This window comes from Buteo buteo, chromosome 3, assembly GCF_964188355.1.
Source record: "Buteo buteo chromosome 3, bButBut1.hap1.1, whole genome shotgun sequence".
NCBI classification, from domain to species: domain Eukaryota; kingdom Metazoa; phylum Chordata; class Aves; order Accipitriformes; family Accipitridae; genus Buteo; species Buteo buteo.
In genome coordinates, this window is record NC_134173.1 from 11138691 (window position 1) to 11157382 (window position 18692).

General features: G+C 45.6%; 1 protein-coding gene across 1 annotated transcript in view; it reads left to right on the plus strand.

Annotated features, from left to right (window-relative positions):
* RIPOR2 (RHO family interacting cell polarization regulator 2) overlaps positions 1-18692 on the plus strand; it is a 69348-nt gene that overhangs the window by 47849 nt on the left and 2807 nt on the right. Inside the window, exons 11-21 of the mRNA XM_075022849.1 lie at positions 746-894; positions 1931-2060; positions 4127-4816; positions 7417-7601; positions 9513-9681; positions 11159-11294; positions 12247-12408; positions 13184-13342; positions 14385-14587; positions 16040-16123; positions 18204-18294. Coding sequence (XP_074878950.1) covers positions 746-894; positions 1931-2060; positions 4127-4816; positions 7417-7601; positions 9513-9681; positions 11159-11294; positions 12247-12408; positions 13184-13342; positions 14385-14587; positions 16040-16123; positions 18204-18294 — 2158 coding nt within the window. The remainder of the gene's footprint in view (positions 1-745; positions 895-1930; positions 2061-4126; positions 4817-7416; positions 7602-9512; positions 9682-11158; positions 11295-12246; positions 12409-13183; positions 13343-14384; positions 14588-16039; positions 16124-18203; positions 18295-18692) is intronic.

Here is an 18692-nt window from a genome sequence, read left to right on the forward strand (position 1 = left end):
GGTCCAGTCCCATCACCCTGTGCAGAACAACAGTGCTGCACTGTGAGGTAGCAGCACTGCGAGGTTTTTGCTCGCAGTGAGATGGAGGCGCGTAGAAAAACCACTCTGGCTTTTTGGCAGCTTCCTAGAGCACAGCAGTTCCCAAAATTTCTGTATGAAAGTCCCTGTCCCCCAGGGAAAGAACAATTTTTGCAACTCCTAGCAATCAGCAGCGACTTTTCCTCCTAAACTGGAGTCTTTCCATCACTGCTCCATCCCCTCGTCACCCCAGAGTTACAGGAGACAAATACATAGAATAGGGCTCCTTTGGGAATTACTAAGTAGGCCAGCTACATCCGGAGATGGCGTGACACAAAAATTGGCAGTTGCTGAGAGAATATTAGACAGGAAAACATCCAATATGCTCTCCCTGTTCCCACTATTCCCTTGGGCTCTGCTTATGGTCACTGCAAAAGACCAAATACGAGGTCAGGTAGCCCCTTGGTCTGAGCCAGCATGGTTGTTCTCTTCTGACACCTGTAAAAACATAAAGAAAACATTGAAGCGTGATCATATGCAACTATGCATTTATTAAAAAAATAATAAATCTGAATTTTCCCCTAAGTTATGAAGATGCAACAAACATGGTCATATTTTAGAAGCCTTTTAGGAAGGGGTCCAAGCCAGAAAATCAAACCCATTGCCTTGTAATTAAGGATTGCAATGCCTTGTGTGGTCCTAGATATCCTGTTCTTGTCTCTTACAGGTCACGGAAGTCAAAGGACTTGCTACTCATATCCTTGTGGGCAGTGTTACCTGTGAAACAAAAGACCTCTTCGCAGCTCGGCCTCAGGTGGTTGCGGTAGACATTAACGACCTTGGCACAATAAAGCTGAACCTTGAAATCACCTGGTAGTAAGTAGAGTTGGTTGGTTGGTTGGTCACTGGGTTAAGCAACTGTAAAAATTCAGCTAAAGAGAAAAGGTCCATCCATGTAGTCTCTTCTCTCCATCTTGCTCCCTGCTGAGGCAGATGGGGAAGCAATTGCAGCCCAAGTTTGGGATATGAGAAATGACTCATGGTCAGCCACAGGTTACCTGTGGCAAATGGGGTTGTGCCTAGTTTCAGCTGTTAAATTAGTTTTGGTAAGTACTGACATTATGAGACATGTGAAACAGATAGTGATGAGAGATCACAGAATTGCCTAAAGCGTATGCTTCTTCCCCAAGCCCAAAAAAGGGACATAACGGAGTGCTCATATATTCATTAAAATTTTTTAATATTAGTGTAAAGTTCAGTGGAGTTGCCCTGGATTTATGCTAGCATAGCCAAGTACAGAAGTTGGCCCATCTTTAAAAGCTGGCTTTTAAGGGCTTCATACACCACGAGGGTGGTGGGAAATCTCTAGTGTTGTCTGTCTGCATTGGGCAGCATAGGTAAGCTGATGGTGTTGGGATTCAAACCCAATTCTCACTATATTTTAATGAAATAGGTAAATGTCACTTCTGAAGAAGCATCGATGCATTTAACTTTTACAGTCATGTATGCTGTTTCTTGTAATGCAATAAACATGAAGACAGCAGTAACAGCTACTGGTTTCCTTTATAACGCAACAGCTCTATTAATAGCAGAGCACCTTTCTCATTAGTATGTGTGACACTTGGCAACTCAAATCCAAGAATACTTTTCATGTGAGAAGAATAACATCAGACTACACTACATAAATGATTTCTGAGAGCAGAACACTTTTATCAGAACTGAAAACCACATTTGTGAGGCTGCTGTCTAATTAACAACATTTTCTTTTAAACCCTTCTGTTAAAAAACTTGCTACCTCCGGGTTTTGATGTGCTAATAAACCACCTTTTCAAAAATCCTTTCCATGGACCTGAAAGTCCTTCTCGTTCAGCCTAACAACCTTTTTTTTTTTTCTCTACTTGTGTGTCCATAGCCCCTTTGATGTTGAAGACTTGACCCCGTCCACAGGAAACGTGAGCAAGGCGTCTGCTCTCCAGAGGAGAATGTCCATGTACAGCCAAGGCACTCCTGAAACACCAACCTTCAAGGACCACTCATTCTTTGTAAGCTCTGTTCAGCTTCATGTTTATGTAATAAGAAGCCCTAGAGCAGTTCAAATGCTGCAAATGCTTCATTGCTTTACACGTCTAAGCTTTTTTTCCCCAGTTCGAGCAGGTTACCCTTACAAATACTTATAAAGCAAGTGCATTCCTAGCTGCCAATCCTAAAAGAGGGTGACTATGATCCTGGCATCTTTGAAGCTATGTGGCCAATTATTGCATACCTATTCTTCTTGCCTGACTGCTGTAATACTTGAATAATCTTTAAAAAATGTGTCTTCATTTGGTAACAGTAGTTGAACAACCATTGTACCACTAGTATTTTTAGCATATCCCATGATAAAATTTGCCCCTATACTGAAGATATTCACAGGGTGCTCCTACATTTTGCATGTATCAAATTCTGAATGCTTAATCAGGACTGTGTATAAACAGAGTAGGCCATCTGTACAGATACAAATTTTACAAGTGCTACATCCCGTGCCTGTAATTTAGTACTCTGCTACAAAGCATTCATTTAACTTGCCCTTCCTCACACCCTCTTTGCTTTAACTGTTGAAGAAATGGCTGCATCCCCTGCAAGACAGGCCAAAGTTGACAATCTTAGATGCTCTGCAAGACACTTTCTTTGACAAGCTTCGTCGCAGTCGCTCTTTTAGTGACCTGCCATCGCTCAGGCTAAGCCCAAAAGCAGGGCTAGAGCTATATGTGAGTCCTGGTTTTTGTTTGGTGAAGGATTTTTTCAGTCCCCATGTGGCATCTCCATTCCCACGCATGCTTCATGTGTTGCTCTCTGTTGCAACTCACTCATTTTGCTGACTGATTAGAGGGGAGAACATGACTGTGAGCCCATGCTGCTTGTGTTAAATCAAAATTCCTTTTGGTTTCTACAGGGATAATGATCAGAAGCCAACTATCTGTGGGCAGAGAGCAGGGCAGGAATACAAGCCAACATGGCATTCTTAAAAATAGCCTGTTGCCTGCTACACTGATTGATGTTATGCATTTGCCTAGTAACATGACTTTCAGATGCTAAAAGCATACCCATGTTGAGGGAGAAAAAAAATAAACCTTTGAGTATAATTATTTGTAGGGAAAAAAGCTGCTAATAGTGCTGGGAAAAAAGATGCAAGTTTTAGACACTTTAACCTTATGCACCTTACCAACATGTGAATGCCTACAGTTCTTTCCAGAAAATTGTCAGCAAAATAGTAGTTGCCTTTCGTCTGTGCTGTGCATATCCCTGAGCGGGCCACATAACAAAGTAAGATTTGTAGGTCAGATAGGCCGGTTGTGACTTTTATACTGATTTTTCCCCATAGGTCAGTCAGAGAGATGAACATTTGTATATGCTGTGATCATTTTGGGGTCTATATATGCTGGTTTTGCTTCTTAAATGATTGATGTCCTGGTCAATACATCACCATGCAATTCTTCTGTTTCATTTCAGCAGAAACTCATGTTGAACAGGACTCCTATGTAACTCACGTTCAACAGTTATTAGAGATCCATGCCACATGCAGAACGTACTTTCAACAGAGAATAAACAGCGTAGTAATATCACCGTTAAAATGCCATGACACTAGAGAAACTTTTGGAGCAAACTGTATTAAATTTTAGGGGTTGCTACTGTAGAAGTCAGAAAATAAATACAACAGAAATCTGTAACAGGTAGGAAAACGCAGACAAGATGGCTTAAGTACAACCCCATTAAAAAGAGACATGCTGCAGGAACTAGAGCAGTGCACTGGAAAAGCTGTGTGATGGAATCTGGTAGGACAAGCGAATTTTGGGTCTCTGTTCTGGGACTCGCTCCCTAGAGCTCTCTGCTTACCAGAGAGGTGCTGAGCCCAAGTTTTCCAGCAGTTTTCCTGCTGAAATCAGGAGCCGTGCCAGATGAAAGCAGAAGTTGGATTTGAAATATTTTTCCCATCTCTCAAGTTTTGGATGCTTCTTTAATCTTTTTCCTTTCATTTTTCTTTCCTGGGCACATACTGGTTGGTTGGGTTTTTTTCTCTTTCCAGTGCTGCGTGAAAAACTTTTTCTCTCTTTCTGTCTTCCCTTTTCAGTCGAATTTGCCAGATGACGTCTTTGAAAATGGAACGGCGACCACCGAGAAGCGGCCTCTTTCCTTCACTTTTGGCGACCTGCCTTATGAAGACCGCGTGCCCCCTGCCAACTCAGCAGAGTCCTCTTCTGCTCACGTCAGCTCCAGCCCCGACATCACTGCGACCCCCACCCAGCACCGAGCTCTCAAGTCCTCCAAGAGCTCGAGCCTGGACTGTAGCAGCAGCGACTCCCGCAGAGACTCTGTCGCTGAGCCCAAGGACCTGCCGTCCCAGGGAGAAGGAGCGGTGGTTGAGGGCAAGACCACCCCAAGGGCAGCTCCTGAAGTTTGCCAAAAACCCTCTGATGCCGGGAGCGATCGCGTCTTTATAGAAGCAAGCGTCCCGGTGTCTCTCCTGCAGGACACGGATGAAGGTTCAGAGCTCAAGCCTGTGGAGCTGGATACCTACGAGGGGAACATCACGAAGCAGCTGGTAAAAAGGCTTACGTCAGCAGAGGCACCCGTGACCCCAGAGAGGCTGCCGTGTGAGGGATCGATTAGTGGGGAATCAGAAGGATATAAGTCTTATCTCGATGGAAGCATTGAAGAAGCCTTGCAAGGGCTTCTCTTAGCTCTTGAGCCACACAAAGAGCAGTATAAAGAGTTTCAGGACCTGGACCAAGAAGTGATGCATCTAGATGACATCCTAAAAGTGAGTACGTTACCGAAAAATGAGCGGGTAGAATCTCCTCCCCTTCCTCGCAAACATCAAAGTAGGGGTTTTGGAGATCAGTAAAATTCCTCAGTAGCAGTAGGTTTGCTCCTGCTTGGAGCACCCTTTCACAGTGTTGCATTTTGAAACTTCTGCCGGCAATGTGCTTAGCGTAGCCTTGTATCCTCAAGCGATGGATCTTTTAATCTGCTCGAAACCTGGGGGAAAGAGAAAAAGGTGCAATGGCAGAGGGGTAATTAAATTATACCCTTCTCAGAAGAAACTACTTGTGAACCCGTTGCTTGTGCCATACTGGAGATCAGATTATAGCCAACCTTCTGCCTTTGAAATCTGTGGGTCACGTCCTCAGTGGCTGTACTTTAGCATGCTACCCCTGAACTCTGTGGAGCTGTGCAAAACTACACCAGCTGAGGATCAGGCCTTCTAGCCATAGAAGCTGAATTTTCTAAATTGCCAAAAGGATTTAGAAGCACAAGTATCACTGAAGGTTGCCATCCGCACATCACCTAGGCTTCTTCCAAGCCTTTTCCTTTTTCCCCCATCCATTTTTAAAATGAGAGACATCCTGTCATTACACCAGGATGGACAGAAAGTGTTGAAAATTAGAAAGAAGAAAAGGGGGTTGCATGTATGTTGTTAATACGTTTACTGCTGATCACTGTGACTCGTATCCTGCCCGTGGATAATAACTCATGATGCATTACTGTGCAAAGAGTATTATATGGGAAATAATCATTTCAAATGCTTCATATTCATATGCACGTTGGTCTGCTAGTCATTTAAGCCTCACCATGCAAAAACTTGGCTGAGGAGGAAGGAGGGAAGCATTTGTCCTTCAGCATTATCTTTTTATGAAGAAACTTTAACATCCTTGTTTCCATTGGTGTAGTTAAGTGCTTTTTTTGACAGCCTGCAGCCCCTGTTTCTTGCACTATTTCCCAAGGAGGTTCAAGCAGGCAAAGCTACCATTACTATTATTTTTTCACTTTGTGGCTGCTCTGCAGCTTGTACAAAGAGGTCAACTATCCAAACAGCAGAAGGACAATGGACACTGTTTATTTACACTCCTTCCATCAGAAGTTACAAAGGGACAGACATGGGAAAGGGGAGAGAGAGGACGGACATGTGCAGACAGGATTCCTGCACGCTGGAGAAGGAGACCTCTTCCAGATATGCTTATGTCTGCGCATCACTTATTGATCAGCTCGCAGACCGACACTCAGCATCGCCAGCAGCAGTGCGGGGCTCCCCATGGAAAAAGGTTGAGCTGTAATCCAGCTCTGGCTGAAGAAATCTCTCTTGGCCATATTAGATGGGCAGAGAAAAGGAGAAGCCCACAGGTTGCTGTTTGCTTTCGCCTGACGAAGCTGCACTACCAGCCCTGAAAGAAATGGTAGCTAAAACCATCGGTGCTGCAGAAGCAGCAGGATACAGCACCCACCTGTGTCTCAGATGTGTTGGGAAGTGTGTTCAATCAGCTTATGCCTGTACAGCCGGTTTAAGGAATCAAGCATCGTAAGTGCTAACATATGACCATTATAGCATTAATATTGTGTGCAAATGCATTGGAAACAGAACTCCAAGCCCCCTCAGCTCTATAGGAGCCAGTGCCAAGTCTGAACACGGAGACATTTCTTTCTACAAGCTGAGACAAAGTCCTGGCTCCTGCCTGGGACTGGAAAATATGGCTTGTGTAACAACACCGGTGGTTCCTGCCTGTTTCTGATCAAATAATCACGTAGTGCTAAAGGTGTTGAAGTCATTGCACAAACCAGCGGAGGTGATCCCTCAATTTACTTCTGATCCTGCAAGGTGACCCAGGAAGCGGCTCTGTGGGCATGTCTGGATGAATCACCACGTGAGACCAGGGACTTTGATATTTCCTACAGCAACAACAAGGTTTCTGTCACATTTCTTCCCAGCAGCGAGATGGGATGGCTTCCCCCCTCTCTACCACTGTTAATTTCCGAGTTACAACACTGACTTTCTCTGTCATCTAGGAATCTGATACCTGATTAGCTTTTCCTTGATAAGCCATGTGGCTTCGAAGGCCACAAAAGTCCTCTCATCCCATGAATAAATCTGCAGATATGGGACCAAATTCATTACTCACCAAGGTCCGTTGGAGTTACATCTGGAATAAATCCGATAGTGCCATTGGATATGTATAAATTGGCTTCTGTAGCTAGAACAGCAATTTTGGAATGTGCCTTCCCCTTTCAACTTCCAGTGCGTTAACTGCTGTCTCTCCTTTTGGAGGATGCTGAAAGCTGTGTCACTTGGATTCAAGACGTTCTTCTCGTTTCTATAAAACACATCAAATTTTGCCTTTGAGGGTTTTCCTTTGGGGAAGAGAGGGGGTAGGATGGGGAGGGGAGGAGGAATGGAAGGGGTTTTCCACTTCTCAGGCTTTGTTTGTGTATGCTATGAATATGAAGGTTTGAAATGAAACACCCAATAAAATGAAGTTTTAAAAATAAAATGAAGAATTTGAAAGTTTTAAGCTTTATCCTTTTTTTTCTTTTCTTTCAGTAGTAGCTAATATCTGGGGTTTTCATTGGTTCGTTCTGCCTTTGCAGTGCAAGCCAGCAGTAAGCCGAAGCAGGTCCTCCAGTTTAAGTCTAACAGTTGAAAGTGCTTTAGAAAGCTTTGATTTCCTGAACACCTCTGACTTTGATGATGAGGATGGTGGTGGTGTGGAGGTTTGTAATGGTGGAGGAGGTGCAGACTCAGTATTTTCAGATACTGAGATTGAGAAGAATAGGTAAGTTTGTAGTAACTGCCAGCTGTGCTTACGCCAAACTGACACCCTAGCTCTTTGTCGCTAACAGGGGATCCTGGTGCACACATTATTCAAGGAAGACTGACTAATCCTCGATGAGTGTGTAGGGTCAGAAGGTTCCCCGTGGCTGCTGCATACAAAATCTTTAGCTTCCAGGATCACTTTTTTTCCCCTGTTCAAATATACGCAATCTGCCCTCCAAAGGAGAAGGGTAAATTAAATTAAGCTGACATCAATACTGGCAGAGCCTCTTCCTTGACATAGGTTTGGACCTGGCTTTCCTTGGATGTAATTACTAATTCCTCTGTGGTTTTTCCCCCCTCCCTTTGTCTTTTCTCTCTAGCCGAATGAGTCTTTGCAGTGGATTAAGCTTGTCAGTAACAGTAACACAGGGCCAGATTTAAGCAGCATGGTGTAGGTTTCCTTTGGAATGTAAGAGTGATGACTGGTACTCTGTTCATGGCCCTGCGTGTTACCTGCCCTTCTTTCATCACTTTTGGTCTTTCTGAGAAAAAAAAAAAAGCAAAAAAAAAAGCAAAAAAAAAAAAAAAAAAGCTGTGGTGTTTGTGCTGTGGTCTGCCATTGTCGTGTGACCTTAAGATGCTGTGTTTCATTCAATCCTAAAAGCATGTTTGCATCCTCGGAGCTGACACGATGCCCAGCAGGCATGTAAGCGGCACTAGAGCCGGAAAAAAAGAAAAGAACATGGGTCCCTTGTACCCTACGCTTTCCAACCAGGGAGCTATACTTCTTGCAGATTATCGTGGCCTGTTTAGAACGATTTTGAATGCAAACAAGCAACCACCATGCAGTTCCCATCATCTCAGTGCATTTCCTCTTTCCGGAATAAGACTTGGTGGGAAGAAAAACTCAGAGAATCATGTTGCTTGCTTGCTAAACTGGCACTCTGAGCTCAGTTCAGTCTGTGTTGATTTAAAGATCTGGCTTTAACCAGGCACTTCAGCATAAATTTAACATTAGCAGCAAAAATTTATGTTAGTTATAAGCTAACTTTGAAAGCAACTAAAATCATTTAAGTTAAAGTAGAAGTTAAAATTTCTTTTTTTCCCCTCTGGCTCATGCCCAGACAGTGAGACAGTGTAGATTCCCGCTTCCATTTTTAGATGTGCGTGTGACTCAGTGTGAAGGTTGCAAGTGTTGAAACTTCTGAACTTGCAGCCAAATAAATAATACACTTGCAACCTGGGGACTGACCTCGGGCTTTGCATTTAAAGACAGGCAGGACCATTTGTGCAACATGGCAATGTTGGAAATAATAACGATTTAAATCACAGTGAGACTAGCTTTACGCTCTTACAGAAACAAAGTAAGCTGTACACGTTGTGCCTAAAACAGCGTATGAAAACATCATGTCTCTTACTGCAGCAGTGGTTTTCCTTTCCTTCTGCAATGAGCATGAGATTTGGCAGCAGGAGGACACGGAAAGCACAGAGCTGTTGTTAGCAGCTCGGTGCTTGGGATGGCACAAATTGGGACGGTGCTTAATCCAGAGCGATGGGGGAGACGATTTTCACCAAGAGACGGGAGAAAACTGTCACCGCCAAGCTATGAATACGGTAGCCGCCGGTTGAAAAGGCTTGCCCTTGAGGGCGTTGGGTCGCTCACGGCAAACCAGTTGGTCAACGGGCAGCGAGCTGTCCCCTCGGCGGGTCCAGCCCTTGCGCGCCCATCCGGGGCAGCACTGCTCCTTTGGGATATGATGTGTTCTTTGGGATATGATGTGTTCATCGCCAGGTTTCTGGCCGCTTTTTCCGCTCTCCTGCCATGCTCGTTGCTCGTCGCCCTGCGTGAGCGTGCGTGTGTGTGTGTCCGTGGCGGCAGCGGTCGTCGTCGTCCCCCCCTCCATAGCTGACCTCCCTCATCCCTCCCCAGTTACAGGACGGAGCACCCAGAAGCCAGAGGCCACCTGAGCGAAGCTCTCACCGAGGACACGGGTGTGGGCACCAGCGTGGCCGGCAGCCCCCTGCCCCTGACCACAGGGAACGACAGCCTCGATATAACCATAGTTAAGCACCTGCAGTATTGCACGCAGCTCATTCAGGTACTGGCGCCCAGCTCGTTTAGGGCATATATTTGAAAAAAGAAATCTTCCCCGCAGGCGCTGGTGGGCACGCAGCGCGGGGTACGAGCGGGCTGGCGAGGTCAGCGCTGCTTGAGGGAGCGCAGGGCCAGGGCAGCCGCCATCTTGGGGTGACGAAGGTGATGCCAGAAATGGCCTCCGTCGTTTCCGTCCCGGCCTGTCTCGGAGCAGAGCTGATGTGCAAAACGACCGGGCATTTTGCATCCCTCAAATGATGGAAGGGGGGGGCAGCCCCTGCTCTGGGTTACAAATGTCCGCCGGCTTTGCCGGGAGGTCGTCGATGAGATCGGTCCCCGGTTAAGGCAGCCCACGTCTTCTGAGGTAAAACAGAAGCCCGTGGCCCCACTGTTTAACCGAGCCCCAGACGAGGCTGCGATGTTCAAGAGCAGAAATTAATTTCTGCGTGTGAGCTGGAGAGATTGGCTGCGACACACGCGTGACAGGACATCAGAATGGTCTGTTCGTGCTCACAACTAACTAGCACAACCTTTTAGCGTTTTTTTTTTCAGATCCCAACCACAGCCAATGTGATTTTAAACCTCCAGCAAGCCACTTTTTAGCAAGAAAGGGCATCAGGGGTTTCCTGATGAATCAAAACATACTGCAGCTTCCTCTTTTTGCAATTATTTGATTCTTCCACCTTACATATAATTCGCTTTATTTTCCCAAAGGCCCACTGAAGCAATGCAGAGTGATCCTGATTCCAGCACCCTTAGTGCTGAGCTGGACACTCTGCTGACTCACAAGTATGAGAAAAAGGGAGGGTTTTGGCTTTTTAAAGCCAAAAAAAAAAAAAAAAAAAGCTTTTTTTTTTTATTTGTACAAGAGTACTCAGCATATATGCGGTTGGAGCTTGAACTATGTCCACACACTGAGCAGATTTGATATGAACAATATTTACACGGACTGCTGAAGAAAATGCAGGTGTCAGCAGCAGGGAGTATTAGCAAGACAAAAGCACCAAATTAATAAAGGCACCTGGGTAGCTGATCAGAGCTGAAAGGGAGTGGAGAAAAAGCAACCTGTGGTCTGCCTCCAGGTAGGTACGGCCTGAAAGTCCACAGCCTATGTTATGCAAAAGTCAGACTAATATTCTTTTCTGGCTATTCTTTTAAGGCTTATGATGATGGATTCCTTTAGCTTTGCAGAGTGTATATATCAGAAATTACTTATGCAAATGGCTGCTTAGATACTCAGGTGCCTATATCTGGATGTAGCTGTTAAAGATAGAAGCAACAATGCCTATCAACCAGGACCATAAAATATCCCAGAGACAAAAAACTTTTGAAGTTAAGGAGATCCCATTGTTCCTGGCAATGAATTTGTCACTGTATTTCTTCAGGTGCCAGGTGTTTTAGAGGTTTTTGTTTTCTTCTGAGGTTGGCTTTTTTTTTGGTTCAATGACTCCTTTTCCTCCCTTCCCATTTGCCTTCACCAGCAAATTGTGTTCTCCAGTAAAACACCATTTGTGGCAAGAGACCTCCTGGATAAGCTGTCCAGGCAGATCCTCGTGATGGAGAATATCGCAGAGATCAGCACTGAGAATGTGGGAAACATCACTTCCCTTACTGATGGTAAGAGACAGGTTAGGGGGTTTCCTTCTGAAAAGGGTTTGTTTGGGCATGCGTGCCTGCTGAAATAATTGCTGTGCAGAGCTCACCATCACTGCAGGAGAGGCCACTGTAATAAGGTCAACTCACAGTTACCAGCAGGTGTAGCAGTCACCAGAACTGGTCAGGGGCCTTATTCTGTCTTCAGCGCTGGTATCCAGAAATAAGCAGGTGAGGAGAGAAAGGACTTATACTTACCCTGCTTCATGTGCAGAAGATGCACGGAGGTCGTTGCTGCGGTGGGGTGGGGATGCTGCTACCTCTGAAAAGCCAAATTCTTCCTCCACCTCTCTTTCCTGAGGAAAGGCAGGATCTGCCTTATACTATCAGAGGCATAATACAACCCCTTGAACATTTAATCTGTTTTATTTTTAGTCATCTCTATGGAGAATTATTTAGTTATTTTTCTTGTTGTTGCATCTATTTTAAAACATTGCATCTATTTTAATACGTTGGAAGACTTTGACAAACAGGTAGTTACCCTTGTGAGCACTCTGGCAGGATAGGTACAACATGGTGTATTTACTTTGTTTATCAGAAAACTGAGGCAAAATTGAGTGACTTACCCAAGGCCACAGAGCAGTGCTAGGACAGGGACCAGTCTTGTGCAGACCATTTGCAGTATTCCCCTACTATTTCATGGTATTTAAAAGAATGAGACATCAGTGCCCAGAACTGGATCAGGAGCAAATTTTCTTACATCCTACCATGGGAAATGGAAAAAACACGTTGCAAACTTGGGGTAAGCACATGATCACGCTCTGTGAAGGTACTGGCATGGGGTGACCCACCAAATGGTAATTGTCCATCAATGGGCTGGGGTGAGATTTCCTCCACTCTTACCATCTTTTTTCTTCTGGAAGTCGATGCTTCCAGCATGGCTTTGTTTCATCGTTCATTTTGTCTTCTCCACCAGCAATTCCAGAGTTCCACAAGAAGCTGTCACTGCTGGCTTTCTGGATGAAGTGTACTGGCCCTTCAGGAGTGTATCACACATCTGCAGACAAGATGATGAAGCAGTTGGATATCAATTTTGCCGCCACTGTGAATGAGGAATGTCCAGGACTTGCAGAAACAGGTACCAACTGCTGCAAAAAAAATTGTGTTGGTCATCAAAATGGAGAACAGCTGTGTACTGGGCTTTAGTCAACCTTCATTGCTTTGTTTTCCAACCCCTTGGAGGTGTGTTTGGCCACGGCTCCAAGATCTCATTTGAAAACTAACACTACAACTCTTGAAACAGTTTTGGCCCAGAATAATAAGATGAGAATAGGAAAAAAAGGTGAGGTCAGCAGAAGAAAAAATACTGTTTTGAGGTTTATGAGCTAATAGAAAAGTAAGTCTATTCCCAAATACAGGTTTGTAAGTGATTCAGTGGAGTAGGAATCATCTCACTTAATTTTATGTGTCTGTATAATGTCCATACCCCATTACAGTTCACTGGGTTGGAATTAATATGCATCCAAGTGAGACTATCTGAATATAGGTTCCTACTTGGAGTGAGAGGTACCACATTGACTAGCTCTCCCTGGGCTAGAATGGGGATGTAGGGTGACTTGCTTCAGGATATCGTTTGGGTAGAAAGGATGCTGTATTGATCGGATAGGAAGCTGCACTAGCCATCTGTAAACTGGCAGGGGTTCATCCATACAAAGATACCCGCTGGTGATGAGAGCTAGACAGGGAGAAGGTCTGTCTACCTTCTAACCTAACCACAGTTGAGGTTGGAAACGTTGGGAAGTATCTGGCTTTGCAGGTATGGTTCTTTCTTTCTGGCTTGGAAGTGGACTGCGGCATTTTGCCCGCAGCTTTTGCTCTCACTAATGTGTCCCTTTGTCCATGGCTGCCTGCAGTCTTCAGGATCCTGGTGTCTCAGATTTTGGACCGGACGGAGCCTGTCCTCTACTCCAGCATGTCCTCCGAGATCATTACCGTCTTTCAGTATTACAACTATTTTGCCAGCCACAGTGTTAATGACCTTGGAAGCTATTTGCTGCAGCTCGCAAAAGAAGGTAGGGTATATAAATTCTGGTGGCTAACAGGGGAGTACATCTGTGTACCTCTGAGCTCAGGACAAAACAGTTCAGCCCTGAGGCTGATTTTACAAAAGAAAGGGGGAAAGGATAAAAAGAAGTGCCTTGAATACTAAGTCTGAATGCAGCTGAACAGTTGTACATATCAAGGGAAAGCAGCTGATGCAGATACACCCTCAGTCATTTCTATTTCCATATTTGAATGGGAAAAAAAGAGTTAGTTTTTAGGAAATGGCTGATGGTGGCAGGCCAGACCCAAGGTCTGGGAAGTTTTCTGTACCCACAGCTTGGATGATGTTCTGGTCTTTCACCATCCTTTATGGAGAGACCTTCTGAAGTGCTGAGCAATTCTCAGGAGCCAAGGGATCACAGCACGTCAGTGTTTGGCAGGCTCTGCCACCGAGAGCGAAAGGGGGAAGCAGACGCTCCACAGAGCGTGCTAGACTGCAATCCCTGGCAAGCCAAATTTTCTTCTCTATTTGAGAGGGAGTCTGAGGAACCTTGCCCAGTTTTCGTTTTTATTTGGACATACTGGGGAGCTTTTGCTCAAAAACCTGGAAGGCAAAAAGCATTTCAGTCCACCTCTGAAACACATTAGCCCTGGCTCTTGGTAGCGGACATCAATCTGCCTAGGAAAAGCTCTCATAAAGATGCTCTGGAAGTCAATGCACTGACAGGGATATTGGGTTTCACTTGGTACGGGGAGGATTTACATCTTCCAGCAGAAAGTGAAGATTTGACAGGTAGGCCTTTAGCTCTGGGAAGGTGTAAGTGCTGCAGTGTCCCACTTAGCCCATCTACTCATCTCCTCCTTTGGAAGAACGTCTGAGAAACTGGCCCAGCTTAAAGCCCAGACAATTCCCCATGCAGACACACTGCAGTGCTACAATTGCACAGATGGGGATTTCTTCATGTCCTTTGTGTGTACAGTATGAATTGAGGATTGCTAGTGGGGAAAGGAGCAATCTGAAATATTGAGAGGATAAAATAAGTAACAAGGATCTTTCTCTTGCACTTGTAGCCTCTGTGGTTCAGGTGCTGCAGTCAGTGAAAGATGGAAAACTGCAGCAAAACGTGGCCAAAATAAACTCCAATAACCTTCCACCACAACAAGAGGTTTTGAGAGCTTTGGCTTTACTTCTCAATGAAAATAAAAATGAAGTCAGTGAGACCGTGGCATCACTTCTGACAGCTACCACAGAAAACAGGCACTTCAGGGAGAAGGTAAGTGGCAGAAAATCACCTATCGCATAAGGGACCTGTATCATCATGACATTTTTTCTGCCTGTGTGTCTCAAATGTCTATGTGCATAAAATAATTGCTCCAAGCTTGATTTAAACTGATCCAGAGGGATTTCCTGTCTAATTTTTCTGCAGATATGCAGCTCTGTTTCTGTTGTTATGCCAGTCTGCTTCTACCTGTCGTTACACTAAACAGGTATTAACCAAAACTCTGCAAATCCTTACTGAGTGCTGTGCTGTCCAGCTATCTTCCACACTTCAGCATTTCTGCTGGCCTGCCTCAGACTTGGCTTCAGTCCGAGGCTTCAAGGCAACAGTCCCCAGCATCATCAACACGCAAAGACATAGGGCTCCGATTTTTGGGTTTTTGGCCCAAAGGAGACTGCCGTCTGTGGGACCTCCCACCATTTCGGGGGGGGATGGACTGCCTTGGGCAAACACAGCTCAGCTGTGAGATCTAAGATTTGAGTCTATCACAGATACCAAAGGCAACAAGCAGGGCCAGATTAAACACAGAAATGAAAGAGAAGGGAGAAGAGGAATAAGAAGAAATTAGGGATTGGCTTCTACCCTTTCATGGCAGACCTTTCTCTACTATTCTTCTTGTTCCCTGTCAGGACAGAGTGAAAGAAAAGGCAGTTGGAAGAGGAGGAGTGGTGGAAGGAAGGCGGAGGGAGGAGAAAAAGGAGCTCACTCTTTGCTGCTCTTCTCTGTCAATCCAGCCCCCTCTTTGCTTGCCCTCCCACTTCATCTTCCATTTTTGGCGGCATCTCAGGGAAAATACAACCTTCTCCTGGAACAGGCGTGTGTAGCCCATACCTGGTTCACTGCCTGCAGGAAGGACCACAAGGTGCCTTGTGCGAGGACATGATGCAGCCTTAGGCTGCAGATGAGCTCATGGTGCAGCTGACTGCCGCTGAGGTTTGCTGCTCACACTGGTTTTGTTTGCTCAGGAGTAGCTACAAGCAATAAACTGGTGTAGCAGCTCTTGCTAACCTTCCAATAGTAATTTGCAGTCCCCCTGGGGTCCATCCCAGTCTGTTCATTACTATCCCTACACTAGAGAGACCATCTCAAGGGTCAGCTCTTGAGCTATTTAGACTCCAAGGCCCGTTTAAAGCTCTTTGGCGATTTATGCGGAAAGGCCCTCAAGGGTGCCAGATTGGGCTTCTCACTTTAACGTGAACTTTTCCTCACCAAAAGCTGGCCTGAGACTACTAAGCTGTAACTTGTGGCCTGGCCTGGATCTGCTGTAGGGAATTATCCCACCACGTTACCTGTGGCAGGGACTGTGCCTCTCCATCCCACGGGCTCACGGTCCAGGAGGTGGGCTGCATCCCTCTCCCTGTAGTAGGGTAGCAATGCCTCCACGCTCCACCCTTCTGCTCCACACAGGCACAGACATTTTCATCACTACTCTTTATCTGTTTTCAGGCCTTGATTTATTACTGTGAAGCACTAACCCAGCCCAACCTCCAGCTGCAGAAAGCAGCTTGCTTGGCTCTAAGATACCTCAAGGTAAGAGACAAGGAATTCACTGTGGTACTTGGCTTTGCTCTAAAGAAAGGACATCTGATTGATAGGTACAAACAACAAAATAGAAACTGCAGTAGCAGCAGCAGTAGTGGTTTTGTTTTGCCTTGCTGCAGTGCATCCTTTTACAGATACCGTGCTGTTTGGGAATGGTTTAGAAGCTTCAAAAACAGCAAAAACAGCTGGGCTCTGTGACGATGACAAAGTTTATCTTTGGCACGTCATCTTTTCCTCCCTCTCATATTGACTTTAGGGGGCTTACTTCCACATCACAGAGGGAAAAAAAAATCATCCAAGAGTACTGACTGAGAGGGCAAAAAGACATCCTTTTTCAGGATAAAATTGGCTGTAATGCATGTAGGTTGCAGCAGTAGAAGAGAAAGGGAGAGACAGGCCACAGCTCATTTTATGACAAATAACTGGTACATCTGGGCACTACAGCTTCAGGTAGCATCTGGTACCATTTCTGCACTCCCTCTCATGACGGGAAGGAAAAATGCACTTTTGTTTTGGCTGTATAGAGCCATGCGAAACAGCAGCCACCCAAGCCCAACTGATGCAGAACACTGGGGCAAAAAAACATGTTCTGTGAGACAGAACCACCACTGGCTGACTATTTCTCTCTCAAAACTGTCCCCTGGAGAAGACAGCTCTAAAATGTAACTTCATCCCAGCCAGAACCAATACCATCCAGTACATAATCCAATAGTTTACATATGAAAAAACTGTTTTTCCTTAAACGAGATGCTAGCAGGCATCCCTGAGAGGCAACGGAGAGGGGCATTACACCTCTGCTGCATGCAGGGCACAGTGGGGTTTTTGATCTCTCAGGAAAAGCCAGACAGTGGTGGAACTGGAGCCAGACACATTTAACTTGAGCAGTGTGGCTCCGATGCATCTTGAATAGTGAGAATGGCAATAGGTGGGGAAAAAAAACCTACTGAGGGGAAGTAGGGATCTTTGGGATCTTCAAATAAAAAGCTAAAGCCTTTCTGGAAGATACTATTTCAGAGATGCAAATGCTACAATGGATAGCTGACTGTGGATGAGCTAATCCAATGGCAGTCTCATCCACATCAAACCATGTTGGCTGCACAAGGTCCCACTGTGAATCTCATAAGAGGTTTCACAGGTCGCAGCAAGCTCTGTGTGGCTGTGGCCCCACCACTCATAAGCATTCGAGCTGCAGTCACCAGTATGCACTCAGCACAGACTTGCCCCGAGTCAAGCACAGGTGTCCACGTTGAAGATGGGGTGGTGAGATTTAATGGCTCTGGTAGCTAAGCCCTCATGCAGAGCATCGTAGACCCGACCTGTGCCCCTCAGGTGAACAGGGTTCGTACAAATACTGACTCTGTGGCTCAGCACCTCTTCCATATGTCGCACCGGGGCTGTACATGCCCTTCCTTTCTCTCGCCTCCCTTCTTGTCGTATTAAATAGCCTGCCAGAGGCACTATGACAGCTGCTCTCCCCAAAGGCTTGACATTTTTGTAGCAGAGAACAGGATGATTCCTTGCTTTCTTCCCAAAATAGCAGAGGCAAGGCAAAAATGTGGAAATGTTGGTGACTGCAGGTGTCGGTGAGGAGCCTGCGGTGAAGTGACTGGGCTGGCCAGCCAACGTGCCCCTGTAGAGACAGTTAGGCTGGCGAGAACAGCCTTCTCAGACCGACCAGGTTTGACGTGCTCCGTGGGAAACTCATTCCCTTGACGCCTGTCTCCCGTTCGTCTCCCTGCCGTACCTGTGCCTTGGCACTTTTACGGCCTTGTCCCATGGCCCACCACCCAGGCTACAGTCAGAAGGGGCACACATAGCTGGTCAGCCAGATTTATGCATGTAGGGCATAGGGTAGGAAATTTAGAAAGAGTCCACACCGACAGCAGAAAATATGCCTTCTCCTAGATGCTCCCTCTCAGGGAAACCCCGTTCCTCATGTCTCCACCAAGGCCCTTCCCTTGGAGTAGGAAGGGCAACATAGAGGATAGTGACTATTTCCACGCAAGGTTGTGAAATAAAACCACAGTGTAGTACGCAGTGCTAATGCGGTTCTTTTCACGCTTCCCAGGCTACTGAGAGTATTAAAATGCTGGTCACACTCTGCCAGTCTGACAACGAAGAGATCAGAAAAGTGGCGTCCGAAACCCTGCTCTCCCTTGGTGAGTTGCCTGTTTTAGAGCAGTAGTTCATTTTCTAACAGAGCAGCATGTAAGACACCCGAGTTATACAAAGGTGAGACTCTAAATTGACACAAAACTTTACCTAGAGACTCAAACAGGTTAGAAAATATATATTCTTAAAAATCATTTGGTTTGAAAATCATGAAAATGAGCCAAAGATAAATTGAATTGTGTGAGTCTGGAGGGGGAAGTAGAAAAGGAAAAATAGCAAAAGAGAAGTTGACAAACTGAAATAATTCATAACGAATTTGAAAACCAAGCAAGCATTTAAGGTGTCAGGACCAGCACACTGCGTCTCATACACCCTTCTCTTGGGGATCCCCTCCTATCGCTCCTGGAGTGCCATTATCACACTCTCAAGTGCCATTAGCACTGCC